This window comes from Gavia stellata, chromosome 7 (assembly GCF_030936135.1).
Source record: "Gavia stellata isolate bGavSte3 chromosome 7, bGavSte3.hap2, whole genome shotgun sequence".
Taxonomy (NCBI): Eukaryota; Metazoa; Chordata; class Aves; order Gaviiformes; family Gaviidae; genus Gavia; species Gavia stellata.
In genome coordinates this window covers 18,848,303-18,863,881 of record NC_082600.1, presented here as the reverse complement: position 1 = coordinate 18,863,881, position 15,579 = coordinate 18,848,303, and the positions used below count along the sequence as shown (strand labels likewise).

Sequence of the window (15,579 nt, the reverse complement as noted above, 5' to 3'; positions counted from 1 at the left end):
TGGATGTAATTGACGGCAAGATCTGACCCAGAGTATTAAAAACAATGGGTAACATTCCACATTGTAGCAGTCATATGACTGCAAATCACTGAGACAGCATATTTTGAATTGCTACTAAACTTTAAAAATACTTTAAAGCTGTATGTGAATGATCACATAAAGTTTCTAAAGAAGCACAGTTAACTTTATACATAGATTTTTTTAATTTTTTAGTGTTTATAAACCAAAACAAATCTATCAACTAACAGTTGATGCATTTTTAAATATATTACTATTTTGCACTTAAGACTATATATATAACATCCCATTATTGTGTCAATGAGAACATACTATAATACCTTAGCAATTAAGTACGAAATTAGAAAGTTCCTTATTTTGACATGTATGACAAATAATTCTTTTTAGCCAGCTCACATGCAGAATACTGTTTACACCAGGCAATGTGTTTACAATTAAGGCTATTTTAAAATTATTTTGGTACAAATTAAGGAGTGTATTCTGCTGTTGAATTTTTTTAGGAATTGGAACCTTTCAATGTAATCCTAAGGAAAAAAGAGCAACATATTTGTTATTTGCTTTACACTTTGCTACAAGGCTAGCATTTTTCACCTTAATTAAGTAGTTACATAGCTAAACTAGCCAGTCCTAAAGATGGCAACAAATACAGCATTATTAAAATGCTTTACTGAGTAGGCAAGCATGACAGTAAACACATTTGATCTCAAGTACGCCAGTGACCCCATTTCCAGGCATTCAGGACATTTTTGCTGCAGTGTAAAGCTGGGGAGATGGAATTCATGTTCATCTTTATGAGTCTTCTGTTGCAGAAAGGCTGTGAAGATGCAGCATACTGCTGCACCACTGTAGGAGCATCCCTCTCTAGTCTTACTCTCTTCCCTGCTATCTTTCAGGAGGACAGTTTGCTGCTGAAAATCTTGTGATGGCTTAGATATGAGGCTGAAAGGAGCAGAGAGAGAGGCTGAGTAAATGCTTTTTTCCTATGTTCTGCTGTTTGGTGGGCTTGGAGACCTAGCTGTCTCCAAACAAACATTTGCTCTTCTGTGCACAGTTCAGGCAGCTCAGGTGTCTTTACACTACAGAAGAGTAATTCCGAAATCTAGTTTTGAATGCCTAACGATCAGCTGAGTTGACAGTGATGAGGGCATCAATGTTTACAGTGCCAGACCTAGCAAATTGTACTGTACCTTCATATTTCTGAGCCAGACAACATTTGAAGACTAGGGACACCAATTTGTTCTATAGCAAATATGCCCAAATATGCATGAAATTGTGTTTGCTAATGCCATGAATCCTTCAGACATCATTTAGAATTATTCTGCCTAAATTGAGTATTACCTGCTCCAGAAAATCAGAGTGTTCTGTTGTAGCGAGATGCAGTCTCAGAAGGTAGTATTGACCTTAAATCGCATGGTCGGTCCTGCCATCTATAGCCCTCCCTAAAACATAGACCCACTTCAGGACAATTTTTATTGATTTCTAATGCTGCATTTCATGAGGTAGTCTCATACGCATCCTCTGCCATGAGACGTGTATCATGCCATGCTTATTATTATAAATAACATTAGTAGGAGTCTCCTCTGACACCACCATATGACCAGGGGTGTATTGTTTGCCAAAGAATTCTTAGATGCTGTATCAGGGCCTTGATGACACATAATCATATGAAGTAGTTTAAAGAGTCCCTGTGTAGTTGCTATCCATATGCTAAAATAAATAAAGATGGCAGTTATTGACCAAGCTATGCAGATAAACTGAATGGCCCAAGAAAGATATGATTGACAAATTGTTGTATGTCAGATAAACCCACATCAGAATGTGTCAGTAAATCAGGAGGCTATTACTGAGTAATAGCGGACTAGTGCCTTTCACATGTATACAAAAAAAAAAAAAATTGTTCATGTGGTCAGGAAACCAGTACAAATTTTGCCATTTTCCAATCAAGAAAAGGAGTGCTTGGCTCTCTGCAATTAGTACAGTTCTATATTGCTGCTATTCAGATTGTGTCTGTAAAATTTTGCAGCCATTTTGTTGTACTAACCATTGCAAAAGTTAGTTGGCTGAGTTTGGAATGTATGTCACAATGTTGTATAAGTTAATGTTCAGCTCAAGAGTGAAGAGAGAGCTGGTGGATGTGACAGAGAAAACTGTTACTGTGATCTGAATATTGCCAGCATACTAACACTGAAAAATAATACAACTCAGAAAAAGATATCCCATATCCAGCAAATCTCAACTTCAGTAGGATTGATTCCATGCTAAGCATATATCCAAGTGCCTTGCTGGATTGTGTCCTAAGATGACAGCAGAGCATGTTTTCTGGGTTTTTTTATCATATTCAGATCTCTTCATACTTTATTGGTTTTGTAGTCTAAAGATTTTATTTCTTTCTCAAATTAAAAGGTTTGGCCAGAATCTGTGGACTTCTGCTCTGCTGATGCCACTTTGGATTTCCACTCTTGTAAATAAGAGAACTGGTTCCTTGTCTCAGACTTCAAAACTGTGCATCTGCCCTGGTGTACAAGCAGGATCAAAACTGAATTACAGCTGGCCAAGGAGACCTTTTGGCAGCTTTTTTCTGCTGCAGTTCTGCTGGAGTAGCAGAGCCCCACGTAGACTCACAGGGTGCAATCCTGTCTGTAGTGAGCAAGCGGGATTGTTTCCATAGAGTTCAGCAGTGTTTGATTCCATTTATTTACCATAACAATTGTACTGCATTATAAAGTATTGCCAGAGTAAAGATTTCAGGCTCAGGATCTACATGTCTAAATCTAAAAAGTTACAGTTATGGTTATCTTAATGACTATTTGATGATCTAAGGGCTGCTTTCTAGGCTGAAGTCTAGCCTAGAAGAACACCGTAAGTCTTCTCAACAGGTACAGCATAGTCAACCATCTTTCTTCTGGCTCAATCATTGGCGTGCCAATTTTATTTTATTTTTATATGCTTGCTGCAGCTGTAACAAACATGTAATTAGTTTCTGGTTTTAGATTATATTGGTAAACATTCTGTCAACATGTAAACAAATGGAAAAGGTCTTTACTAGTCTAATACTTAGCAATTATAGAGGAAATTCTATTCTGTCTTTGATTTCCTTTGTGACTGTGCTTTAATTACACACACTTGTTTCTATTATGTGTTTCTTCTAGTTGCATAAATCCCTCATGAGTTTTGTTGTCTTCCTTTCCTGGATTTCTTGCAATTGTAATGCCATTTATTTGCATCCTACAGTTAGATGTTTTTGGTAGAGTACTTTAAGCTGTGTAAATACTGCCTGATTATTGATGCCAAGGAAAGATCAGACTTAATGTAATATGAAACAGACACTAAAATAACACTGATAGCCAGGTGAAACCAAAGAATCTTCCTAACTGAAATGCATCACTTTTGAGCATAATGTTCTGTCACTGCAAGCCTCAGATCTCTCTGTTATCTGTGTTTAAGCACTCAGAAGAAAATCTCTGCGGCTCATGCCATTTACTACACAATTTCCTTTCTATTTCTTTGAGTCTGAACTCCAGATTTTTCGTTTTGTTGGGCGGTGAGATTTATGTGATGGTTACACAGGTAAATGACAGCATTTAGTTCCAGCAATTCTATACCAAACCCTTTATTATTCCCTTGAACTATTTTGAAAACTCTGTATACAAGTGGTCAATGTTCTGCTGAAGAGAAGAATGTCGTTCAACTGACATGTGCATTCCAGTTTCTGACCTACTGTGTACATGTTTATAAACCTCCATTTGAGTAACTTGAGCATACGCTTTTCTCGCATATCCCCCTGTGTGGGGTCCTGATATTTTCTCCCCAGAGAAAGCTGTGAAATCCTATACCTCCCTGTCCTGAAATGTGAGATACATGTAGCTCCTTCTCCACAGGCTGAGATGTGTAGTGATTGTGGCATTTTGTACATCATGTTGTTCTGCTTGCTACCATACTTCTGACATACAGTGCACTGTCTGAAAGAAATTAATGATTATGGGAAACGAATGCCATTTGGATATTTTCTTACAAGAATTGCCAGTTTAATTCCGTTTATTTTTCTTTTTAACTTGTACAAAGAATGTAAGCAATCGTTGCCATCTTATCACTGAGGTTATCTTGGTAAACTTGAAAGATTAATATAAAGGTTGATTTATAGCAATAGGGAATTGTGACAAAATCTAAAGGTATCAGAATATATCAAAAGCAGACAGGTATATTTTCTAGAAAGACTAATACCAACTGAGATGCTTCCTTTCAGAGGGCTTTTACAGCAAGTTTATGGCCTTCATTCATATACCAGTTGTGTATGCAAAGAACACTTGTAAATCTGCTTCCCCAGCAGCATCTATGTTTCAAATGGCTGAAACTCTGCAGCAAAGTTATGACCGAATTCTTGCCTTCATGTTCTTGGGAGTGGTGCCAGTGCTCATTAATGTCCTGGTAGTTGGCACAAATTTTTATCAGTGGAACTGAGGGTAGAATTTGGCTCTCGCTATCTCCTCTGTTGCAAGAAAGTATTTGAAATAATTTAAATAACTTCTGAACCTTTTAAAATTCCCTGTGTTTCATACTTGCAGGCATTTGCAGTGCACCCTTAGGAGGTGCAATACTTCTTTAAATATTATTAAAACTTTCTAGAACTGCTTACTTTGAAAACAGAAAGGGATGGGTTTGTAAACTGTAAATAACAGAAATCTATTTATCATGTTATTTATTTTTTCAATGACTGTGACCTTATGCACTGTGAATGCTCTGTGATATGGGGTCCTTTGTACAGAAAAATATGTCATGAAATCCAAATGGATTTAATGTGATAATTTGTTACAAAATGTTGGCATGATATTTGATTATTTTTGACGTGAAAATTTAAAAAAATAGTTAATTCAGCATTTATAAAAGATTATAGCAGTCAGTATTGTAATGCACTATATAAAATATGTACACTATCAATAAATTATATAAACAAGTAGAGTGTTTGCTGTTTTTTTCTCAGATGATGGGAACATGTGAAACATTCTCATTTTCATTGTTGAAAATCTAAAATTTCAGGACCCAACTATGGTATGTGCCTGCACTTTCTTGGTGAAATCTGGACCCTGCTGAACTGAATGACAGAAGGCCCACATTTTCATCTATTCCAGGGAGTATCACCTGGATCCAGCCATTATTTGGGGTGAGTTAAGTGTATCAGTTTGATTCGCAGCAATTCTGAAACACACAATTTGCTCTTTTGGGATGAGAAACATGTGATTTGCTGAGAACACAGTTTGTTGTACTGAGGCACTGATCCAGAAGCATTTACAGCAATCTCAGAAACACCCTGATCAAGAGTATTTTGGCTGCTTCGTCCCATGGTATAGTGGTATCCAGCAGGTTCACACTGAGTACTGGATGCTGACTAGAGGGGATGGAAGCAAGGTCCAAAAGCCGCACAGTACTACTTTCCTTTGCCAGTTACCTAGGCTCTGGAGATTCTGTGAAGAGAAGGAATAATGCCTCTTACTCTTGATTGCCCATTTGCAGCATCCCTGTAGTCTACCTCAGGGTCTATGGTGACTTCTGGTATATGTACGTAGTCTCTGGTACAGTCTGTTCCGGGCTGATGAAAAATGCAGTTCTTGGAAAAAGAGGAGCTAAGAATTAACTTCGTCTCATGTGCTGGTGAATTAACAATTTCATTAGACAAGAGTCTTCTCAGGAATACCTCTAGCCAGTTTCCTACCAGGAGATGCAAGTTAAAACAAAGCTTGACCTTACTTTTCTTAACCACAATGCATGCTTTTGGAATCCCTGTTGCTGTATAAACCTGTCACTAGCCACTATAGTTTTTGTGCATCGACAGAAGAGTCCTAGTGAAGTGGATAAAAGGCATATCCTGCATTCTTTGACTTTTGTGTAAGGGTTCATTCTTTGGTGTATGCTAGCCTATCTTTTTCTAAGCTGGGGAAAGGAAAAGATTCCTTCTTACACACAGAATTAACATTTAAAAATCAAAATCTGAATGTGGAAAGTACTTCTTTTAATCCCCCGTAGGTTTAACATAATGACCCATCATGATCTGTTATGTAATAGGCTCTATAAAGGGCACATAATCTATGGATTAGTGACACAATAGGCATGACAATTCCTACAGGCTCTTACATGCCATGTTATTGATGCAGCCGCTTCCTACTGTATGGAAAGCAGAACAGTTGTATAATCTGTACATATGCTGAAAGCACTTTATTATAGCCAAGGTGCTCATTGTACTTAAGGACTTTCCCCATAAGCCATTTTTAAACCTTTCTACCTCAGCTGCATAAAAATACAAAAAAGGGCTGCAACATGCTGTGGCTTAAGATGGGAAGAGTGAATCAATCCTAGAAAAGACAAGAATTCCCCCATTTGGCTTGGATCTATCACAGAGAAGCAGCATTTTACAGTAACTGGATATTGTTTTGTCATTTAGAATCATAGAGTCATAGAATTGTTTAGCTTTTACATTTAGGTTTTGTATAATTGTTTACTTCCAAAACCTGATACTAGAACACAGTGTCACATTCCAAACCTGTCAAATCTCTGGCTTAAAAAAACACCCAGCAAAGCTCTTATGTTAAAATTTGTCTTCATTGTCATGTTTTAAATATTTTACAGAAATACTTCACTATGTGGCAGAAATACTAAATATTTTGCAGAAAAAAATACAAGATTTTCTCATGTTTGGTCAATATTTTTAACAAAACTGATTTCAAAACTTCAAATTTCTGAAACTCTACATTCTTTAAATTGCAAATACTGTGAAAGATTTCACGAAAATACCCAAAAAATTAGCTTCTCTCAAATCATGTGAAACTGAAATAACCACAACAATACTGCATTTTTGTATTCTGTATTTTTGCCATTTTTTCCTGAGTCTTTTTAATAGAATAGAATCATAGAATCGTTTAGGTTGGAAAAGACCTTTAAGATCATCAAGTCCAACCATTAGCCTAACACTGCTAAGTCCACCGCTAAACCATGTCTCTAAGTGCCTCATCCATATGTCTTTTAAATACCTCTAGGGATGGTGACTCAACCACTTGCCTGGCAGCCCATTCCAATGTCTGACAACCCTTTCAGTGAAAAAGTTTTTCCTAATATCCAATCTAAACCTCCCCTGGTGCAACTTGAGGCCATTTCCTCTTGTCCTGTTGTTCTAGTCCTTCTGTTTCTTCTTCCCTAACAGCATCTTTGGAAATGCCTAACACTCTCTGAAAACTGATATTCTGCATTTGCAAAATCTTAGGTCTTTGCCTAGGATGGCTGCATATTTGTGTGAACACAGATTTCCCCCATCTGGGCAGGTCCATGCAGAACTGCAGACCTTTACAGTTTTTTGTCTCAGCAAACTCATTTTCTAGCAAAGCAAGGGTAAACCCTGAGCAGGCCTGGTCCCTGTTGAATTGCTCTGGAGGGAAACAAAAACTTGAGGTAGACTTGAATTTCTGTGATGCACCTAGGAGATCGCTCTTATGCCAATACCCAAGGTGCATTTCAAAGGTGCCCAGCTGGTGAACAAAACTAGAGTATATTTTTTTCTTGGACCTCTGTGCCAAGAACCAACAGAAGGATTCAGAGCTGAGATCTGACAAGCCTGCAGTGAGGGATGAGTGAATCTCAGCCGACCAGTTTGTCTAAGAGGGCTAAATTCTTCATTGAATGAGTTCATCATAATCTGAAAATGACTACATGAGTTGGAGCAAGGAGCTCCTTAGGAAAGAGCATTATGAGATACAGTAGCTAGCAATTTAAAACTAGACAAGTCAATGCAAAAAATCACATGAATTTAAATAATATCAACAATAAAGCACTAAGACACCTTATAAAGAAGGGTGGTGAATTTTCCATCATGCAGCCTTTCAGTCAGGCTTTTTGACTTCCTAAGATAAATCTTTCTAACAGCTAGAAGATAAATTGTCTAATGTCAACAGAAGTTACAGACTTGATCAAAAAAACCCTGAGAAAAGTTTGTCTTGTGTTACACAGAAGGTGTGACTTGATGATCATACAGGTCCCTCTGACTCTCCCTAGCTTAATGCCACCAGAATTGGCTCTGTGTTCTACAGTGAGATCTAGTTTCCCTTGTGCCAATACACTGGCAGCTGCCTGGCATTTGCATTCCACTGTGGGCTGTATGGCAGAGTCTACTTACTCTTAGAAATCTGGGAAATTCCTTCTACAGACAAAAGGGGCAAAAAGTTACCTTTGTCTCCCTCTCCATTCCATGCAATTGCTTTTCTCTGCCTCTGCTTCATACTTCTGCCTTATTTTTTCCATTATGTATACTGCTAACATCAAATATTTCCGGAATGATAGGGCTGCCAAATAGGAGTGCCACCAGCCCTGTATAACAGCACATATGTCAGTCCCCAGCCTCCACAGCTGGTCTACATTCAGTCGGGTTTCCAGTACAGCAAACACTACTCGACCACTTAAGTAACTCCGGGTCAAATGTGCTCGGAGACTAACTAGAGCTTCACAGCATGGATAGCTGTTCATTTACTAGCAGTCTTACAAGCTTATCATAGCTTTTGCTTTGACTGGGAATTTTTTTGCAAAGCTGTCCTCTGCCAGTTTTAGACATTTCATTTTCTCAGGTCCTGTGTAAATATAAAGGTTTCCAAGCTCCATCTGGTTCCAGTTACTCAAGCAATAGAAATACACATGCTTCAGGAATTTGCAGACGGAGACTTACTGCTTTGCTGCCTTATAAAATCCTTTACAAAGTTCACCATGCTCTGTTGCCTCCTGATATACCTGTAGTCTGTAAAAGAATTTTCCCCAAAACTTACTGAAGATAGAGAAACAAATAAGCTGACAGTCTCAGGCCCTTCTTTCTAATAAGGTTAACCTGCCTTCACTACTAAATATGGCTTTATAACACACACACACGCACGCACACACACACACCCTTGACCACCAAAGACTGCCTCTTCCTGAAATCCCCCGTTCACATAAATACAGGAAGTAGAAGTAAGAGAGGCTAAAATCAGACCTTCTTGGTAGTTTGCTGTCATTTAAGTGCTTGTTTAGTCCTCTGCCCTCTGATACTACTGAGCCTGAAGCTGGTTTTAAACATCCTCCCCCTGCCGCCCCTTGAAATATCATCTTCAGTACAAAACCTAAGGATGTGGAGGTTCTGCTCAGCGATGGACAGGAATTGCTTTCTTTACCAAGGAACTCTAAAGCCACTGTGAAACAGAAAGTGCCTTAAAGTTTGCTGTAATGATGAAAACATCAGCAGGAGACAAGCGAGCCAGGGATGACTCAGGGTAAGTCCTGAATCTTTAGTGACTGTTCATTTTTAATAACTGTCGCTTTCCTTTTCCTACTTAACAAAGAGCTCCCGGCTGCATTTGCAAGCTGGCTGATGAGTTATCAGCTACACAATCACAATGGTGTGGCAAGATTGTACTGTAATTTACAGTATTTCCTTTAGCTAACATGTTCGAGCTGAAAACAACTGCAATACCTTTATTTATCTTGAATCTTAGCTATTTAGGGAAGAAGAAAGATGAATTCCAAGCTGCAGTTCAGGGCAAAGGACAGAATAAGGGAGTTCTGTGCTTTTGGAAATGTGACAAGTCTTTTCTGGGAGGCTTGCTTTGTTTCTACTGATATGCTGAGAAGTGGGTAAGCGCTTAGCCCTATGAGCTGATGGTCACTCCAGCTCCACCACACTAAGGTATGCACAAACCCTGTCCACAGACTCCCAGAAGACTTCAGATGTGCTTTCTGTTAGGAAAAGACTCCAGGCTTTCCGTGCTCTTGGCCAACGGACACCGCACCTTGCAGGACTGAGCCCAAAGAAAATATGGTGGGAGAGAAAATGGGTTTTGATTGGGAGGACAATCAGATGCTGGGATTCCAGGGGCAGGTTAGAATCCACCCAAGGCTCGGTTGTATCGTAAAGCCCATGCTGAAGCTGAGCGTTTCTGTTTCCTGTTGAAAACAATCAGGGGAAAATTACATAGCTGCTGAAACCTTTGGTCACCCCCTTTGGAAAAACATGTAATACCAAATATTAAGTGTTTCTTACCTGTGTGACACACTTAGACAGCCTGTTTCCCACAAATAAAAGCTCACAGATATGTCTGTGATGGGTGCAGTAGAAGAAGCTGTATAGGTGGATAGCTAAGGGATACTTGCATACAGTCACTGAGTGTGCTGCAAGTCAGTCCCCTTTGACTTGGAGCACGCTAAGTCAAAAAGGGGATAAAACTGCTGCGGACAGGCTAGTGTGCTTTAGTTTCACCATAGTGCTGTTCCCAAATACACACATGGAATGCGGGGGATGGAGGGAGAACAATGCATTACCACTGTCACTGCTTTTGCCTTGTTCAGTTGTTTACATTAAGTGGAACAATGACACTCCTGTTCCAAGGTACAATTCCTCAGTTCCACTTAATGTTAAACACTGAGGGACAAAGATCACACAGCCATAAGGAAAAAATGAAAGAATCCAATCCCGGTAGACCGGCAAGAGGAACTTAGTAGGTGGTAATCCAAAGAATTTGCACTTTGCAGATATTCCCTGCATTTGTGATCGTTAAGATGCCAAGTACTGAGAAACTGAAAGATTTATACTGTTTATCTCTTTCTCAGCTTGTCTGAAAGGAGCCACATGCTTACGAAGGTTTGCTTTCAGTTTAGAGTTGCAGGAGAAAGTAAACAAGCCATAGACCCTAGATTTGGACTGTAAATCAAGTGGTTGCAGGAATATTGAAGCATGAATGGGCATGATGCTTGCATTCTTCATAAGTTTATGAGTAGCTGAACAATTTAAAAGAATGGCCGTTTATTTCATTAGCTGATTGTCTTTATTTTCAATCTATCTCCCACTCATAAAAAGGAACTTAGGCATTTTAAAAAATCTGTTTTAACTCTCTGTGTTTACATGACACAATATTGCTGAAGATCCTTAAAATTACACTTCAGCATGCATACCTTGTGGCCTCCAACACATTACAGAATGAGAAACATGTCTAAATGATGTTTAGCCAATTTCCTGTTCTGGTCACATTGAATTAGGCGCCGATTCCACAAAGTATGTGGAGATAAAATTGGTAGCTTTCAAAAGAGATGGTATCATAAGGCAACCTGCTGATGAAGAATTTGGACCTCATTTTTAAATTCTGTGCACAAAAATTTCATAAGCAATTCCTGAGATTGCACCTTCATTCACCATAATCTTCAGGTTATTAAGGGGTGCACAGAAACTACTCACATGCACAGAAACTATGACAACGCAAATTATCACAAAAGTACCCTAACAACTTGAAAGTATCCATGTATCCATTCCTAGTAATGACTGAAGGGTCTATGCTGCATATAGCAAATCAATAAGGAGGTTTTGCTGACTTACACCTCTGAAATGGCAGAAAGACACTGGGGAGAAATCTGCCTCCAGAATTAGTAGCTCCTCAGAGAGGAATGTGGGGAGAAGTGTAGCTGGGGGCTGGATAGAAATCAATCAAATTCTTCCAAAAGGGGTTGGGAGAGAAACAGGAATATTTAACCAGTAATTCTGACCTAGAATCAGGCTAAGTCCTAGGAACATTAATAAGTGGTGAGATCACGAAACATCTGCAGAAATGTGAGTTGATTGAGCCTGGTGACCACAGTTTCATGAAAAGGTATATGCTTTCATTCCAATGTCTGGCAAATGTATGGAGGAGATGATGAGGAGAGCAGACAGGAGCTGAGACGGAGACATAATATGCAAATATTAAATACTCCTTTGGGATAATGGCTGGTTCAGATAGCTGGGATGGGTTACAATGGTTCTCATTTCTGGGGCACCAGGCTGCCTAATGAAGTAATGATTGTGCATCTTTTAGGTGACATGTCTTTTTGGTACAAAAACTACCATCACAGTAGACAGATTTCATGTGGTGAATGTAGACATAAAGAGGTCAAGCACTAGAGGAATCTGGAAACTGAACAACTCTCATAGGTTCATAGATTTTAGCTTCAAAAGGGACTATTTTGATTGTCTAGTCTGATCTCCTGTGTAGAGCAGACCAGAGAACCGCTTTGGTAAGCACCCTATCAAACCCATGACTTCTGCTGGAATGGGAGCTTTTAGATACTTGTTGGCCACAAAAGCTTTCTCATCAAATGACTATTCTACCCAGGCTACATATCTGTCTCTGCAATAGGGTAAATAAATCTAATACCAACATTTACAGGTTTGAACCGAGAAAATGATTGTTAAAAACTGCTCAAGAGCCATCCTGTGTAAAGAACTTAATCTAAGCTTATTTAAATCAGTGAAACAAGTCCTGTTGGTCTCAGGAGGTCTTGGACCCAATGCAAAGTACTACTTAAAGAAAACCTCCACCTAGAACATGTGAGATGCAGTGTTTAAGTGGGGAAGGGACAGTTCAGGCAACTGGAGACAAATCAGTGTCATCAAATCTCTCTGCTGTCTGTCAAACTCTGACGAGGGGTATGCTTTCCAGTCCTGGGGGATGGCGCTTTTCAGGAGGGAAATGTGTGTGCTCAAGATGCATTGCACTGAGATTGGGATATTACTGTAAAGATACAAAGAAGGAGGTGATCTCCAAAGATACCTGGATTTAGTGCATCCAGAGAGGAGACATAAAATCTCCTGAAATTCATTTAACATAAAAGCGTGTTTGCAACCACACTGACTCGTCATGTGATCTTTCCAGCGCTTCTCAGTAAGTGAATATTTGCCAAACTTAGTGGGTGCTTTGAGCATGTTGTGCAGTGATACTGGTGGTAGCAACTGTCCCTTTGTTTGCTAGAGGGTAGACCACACTGGGAATATTGCCCCTGATCACTCCTGATCATTACAGGCAGTTTCATACCAGTGTTCACAGGAATGGGGGCATGAACGTAAGCAGTATTCTGCTCATCTCCTTTCTACAACAGTTTCAGCTAAGTATAGTTTTTCACTTCCTGTCCTAAATGGCTACATGCTGGTTTGTATTGTTGACTTTCCACCCTAGAGGCAGCATAGGCTGAAAAATGTACGCACGTGTGCATGCATCTCTCTTGCTGTCTGTACAGGTATACATGTAGAACAGTCTGTCGTGGAGAGTAGCTAGGAGGGTTGCTTAGCACAAATTTGGGCTGGCTCCATCCCTTATCAAACTGTGTGTACATAGTCCAGATATCTCAGAGATTATCTATTTTATAGCATTTTTCCAAATGATGGTAGGACTATATTTTAACTCATCCAGCAGTAAATACAGGTGGCTTCTCTGAGATCAACAATATAGGCTTGTGAGACTCAGAAGGATCTCTAAAACGACCTGAAAAATAGACATAAAAGCCAATACCTAAACCCAATCCATTAGAAAAAGAAGCTGCGGCAAGAATCCTTCCCAGAGTTTTAAGTGCTTTCCTGCTTTGACTGCTAGAGAGCACAGAAACTGAAGTGTCTTAGCGAAACTTGGACAAGTTATTGTCCGTCACAGACCTTTAGCCATTACAATTTTGGAAGGGAGGAGGGTTTTTGCATTTGGGAATAGAAAGAAATAGTTCTTTAGAAGGGTAATTAGAAAGAAAAGGCAGCTGTTTGGAATGACTGATCAAATTCTAGTGCAGATGGATCTGTGAATAGAGGGTAGGTATGGTCATCAAAAGCCCCGTGATGTCCCAGAAGACTATCACACTTTCCCAACTGTATCACAAAGGCCTTTAGCACATGTTCTCTAGAAGACCAAGGAGAGGTTATAATCCCATATTATCATCAGTACAGAGTGGTCCTACAGTCAAAGATGGTGGGATATGCTGGGATGGACACGGCCTTGACAGCCCTGGTGTTCAGAGCAACAACTATATCATAGATCACTGTGCTGATTTGGGCCCTTACATGGAAGGGACTTCTGAGGAATTAAAGCAGGAATAGTTACAAACCTGAGATGTTTGGTCATTAAAAAAAAAAAAAAAGAAGCATAATGTTCCGTAGGTTTGAAGTATTCATACTATGAAAGAAGACTTCAGAGTTATCTTTCTGAATAATTATGGATCAAACCTGAGAAAACAAGAATGAAAGAAGACTATGTTTCACTGCAGAAGGCTAGCTTTAAGAAGGCCTTCAAGAACCAGTGGAAGCAATTAATGCAAAGTCAGGCTAAAAAGACAATTAAGTAGTAATTCTTGGATCTCAGAGTAGGCACTGGTCTAAGCAGTAGTCTGCAATTCAGCCTGTGTCCTAGATTACTTCCTAATCCTAATTTTGAGATTAATTTTTTCTGTGGTGTTGGGCATGTATTTCACCATGAGTAACTAAAGTGGAATCTCCAGAGTAAATCCTCATCTAGAGCCAGGTAGGAGCTAGACTAAATCACTCCGTTGTTTTTAATTCAACTTCTGTCCACCCACCCGCACACATCCACCCACCAAGGAGCTCCTGTGACCTCTCACAGGTGGCTCTGGTCCCTACAGAGTCACTGTTCTGGTAACCAAGTACAAAATCCACCTGTGTCCTCCTCCAACTTCTTCATCCATGGGATTCTGACTAGCTGGCAGTTCACACCAGAGCTGGTCCCCAAGGCAGTGGGACTGTGGATTAATATCTCCTCAAGGACTCTGCCGCCACATCCATTTGCCAAAGCTGCACATTGGATTACTGAACCAGTTTGAGGTAAGGCCCCTCTCCAGCAATGAACATGCCCCTATCCTTAGGGAGGATTTGGGATGCTATTGCAATACAGATAAGTAAATAAGTAGACCCCTAAGTAAATGGTGCTTATTTTCAAAAATCGTCCTAAAAGTCAAGACCTCATACTTGCTGATCTTACCGTCCCTGTACCACAGTTGTCACAGATACGAATAATAACTAAGTAGAAGCACTACAATCACCAGAGCAACATAAGAATTGATTAACTGAAATTTGTTAAGAGTTTTTAAGGTGGCAAAGGCAAGATGATGCCGATGTTTAGAGGAGAAGGGCTTGAAAACCACTGTTCTGTTCAGAGGCGGTATGTACATCAGTTTCTCAGGGTTGCAAGATCTATAGCAGAAATTCTGCTGGTCAATTAATTATGTCTATTTTAGGAGAAATAATTTGCTCCTATGGGACGTTTAATTTGAGGATGAAGAGATCAAAATTCTGCCGATCTTTTGTTTCCCCAGTTATATTTCTGCAAACTTTTGGGGAGTTGTATGTGGACAGGTACACGATTTTTTTGCCACTGAATATTTGTTGATCATTATGTCTGAGCTGGAGGGGTCTGGAGCTTTTTTTAGATATTTTATAATGCTAAAAACCTTCAAACATTAATATTCTAATAAATATCATACCCCCCTGTCTGCCTGTATGAGAAAATGTCTTTCTTAAAATTTGGGCACAGATGCTGCATAAGAGACTTAATGATTTAATTCTCCAGAATTTGCTGAATGAGAGGAAGCCTGGTTGGTATGGCCTAGAATTACTAGCCATGGGCCGCACGGGACATAACATGGCACTTGTGCGGTGAAATCAATAGGGGCTGCCCATGAATTTGAAGAGCAAAGTACTTGAGGAGATGTATATGACTGAGTCCTGCCCTGCATGCACACCACTTGAATGAGGGTGTGCAG

At 39.5% G+C, this 15,579-nt stretch overlaps 1 protein-coding gene across 1 annotated transcript in view; it reads left to right on the top strand.

The window, feature by feature from the left end:
• The window catches only part of LOC104257216 (ras and Rab interactor 3), a 177,072-nt gene that overhangs the window by 96,047 nt on the left and 65,446 nt on the right, over nucleotides 1–15,579 (top strand). The window contains exon 18 of the mRNA XM_059819509.1: nucleotides 9,224–9,293. Within this exon, the coding sequence (XP_059675492.1) occupies nucleotides 9,224–9,293 (70 nt within the window). The remainder of the gene's footprint in view (nucleotides 1–9,223; nucleotides 9,294–15,579) is intronic.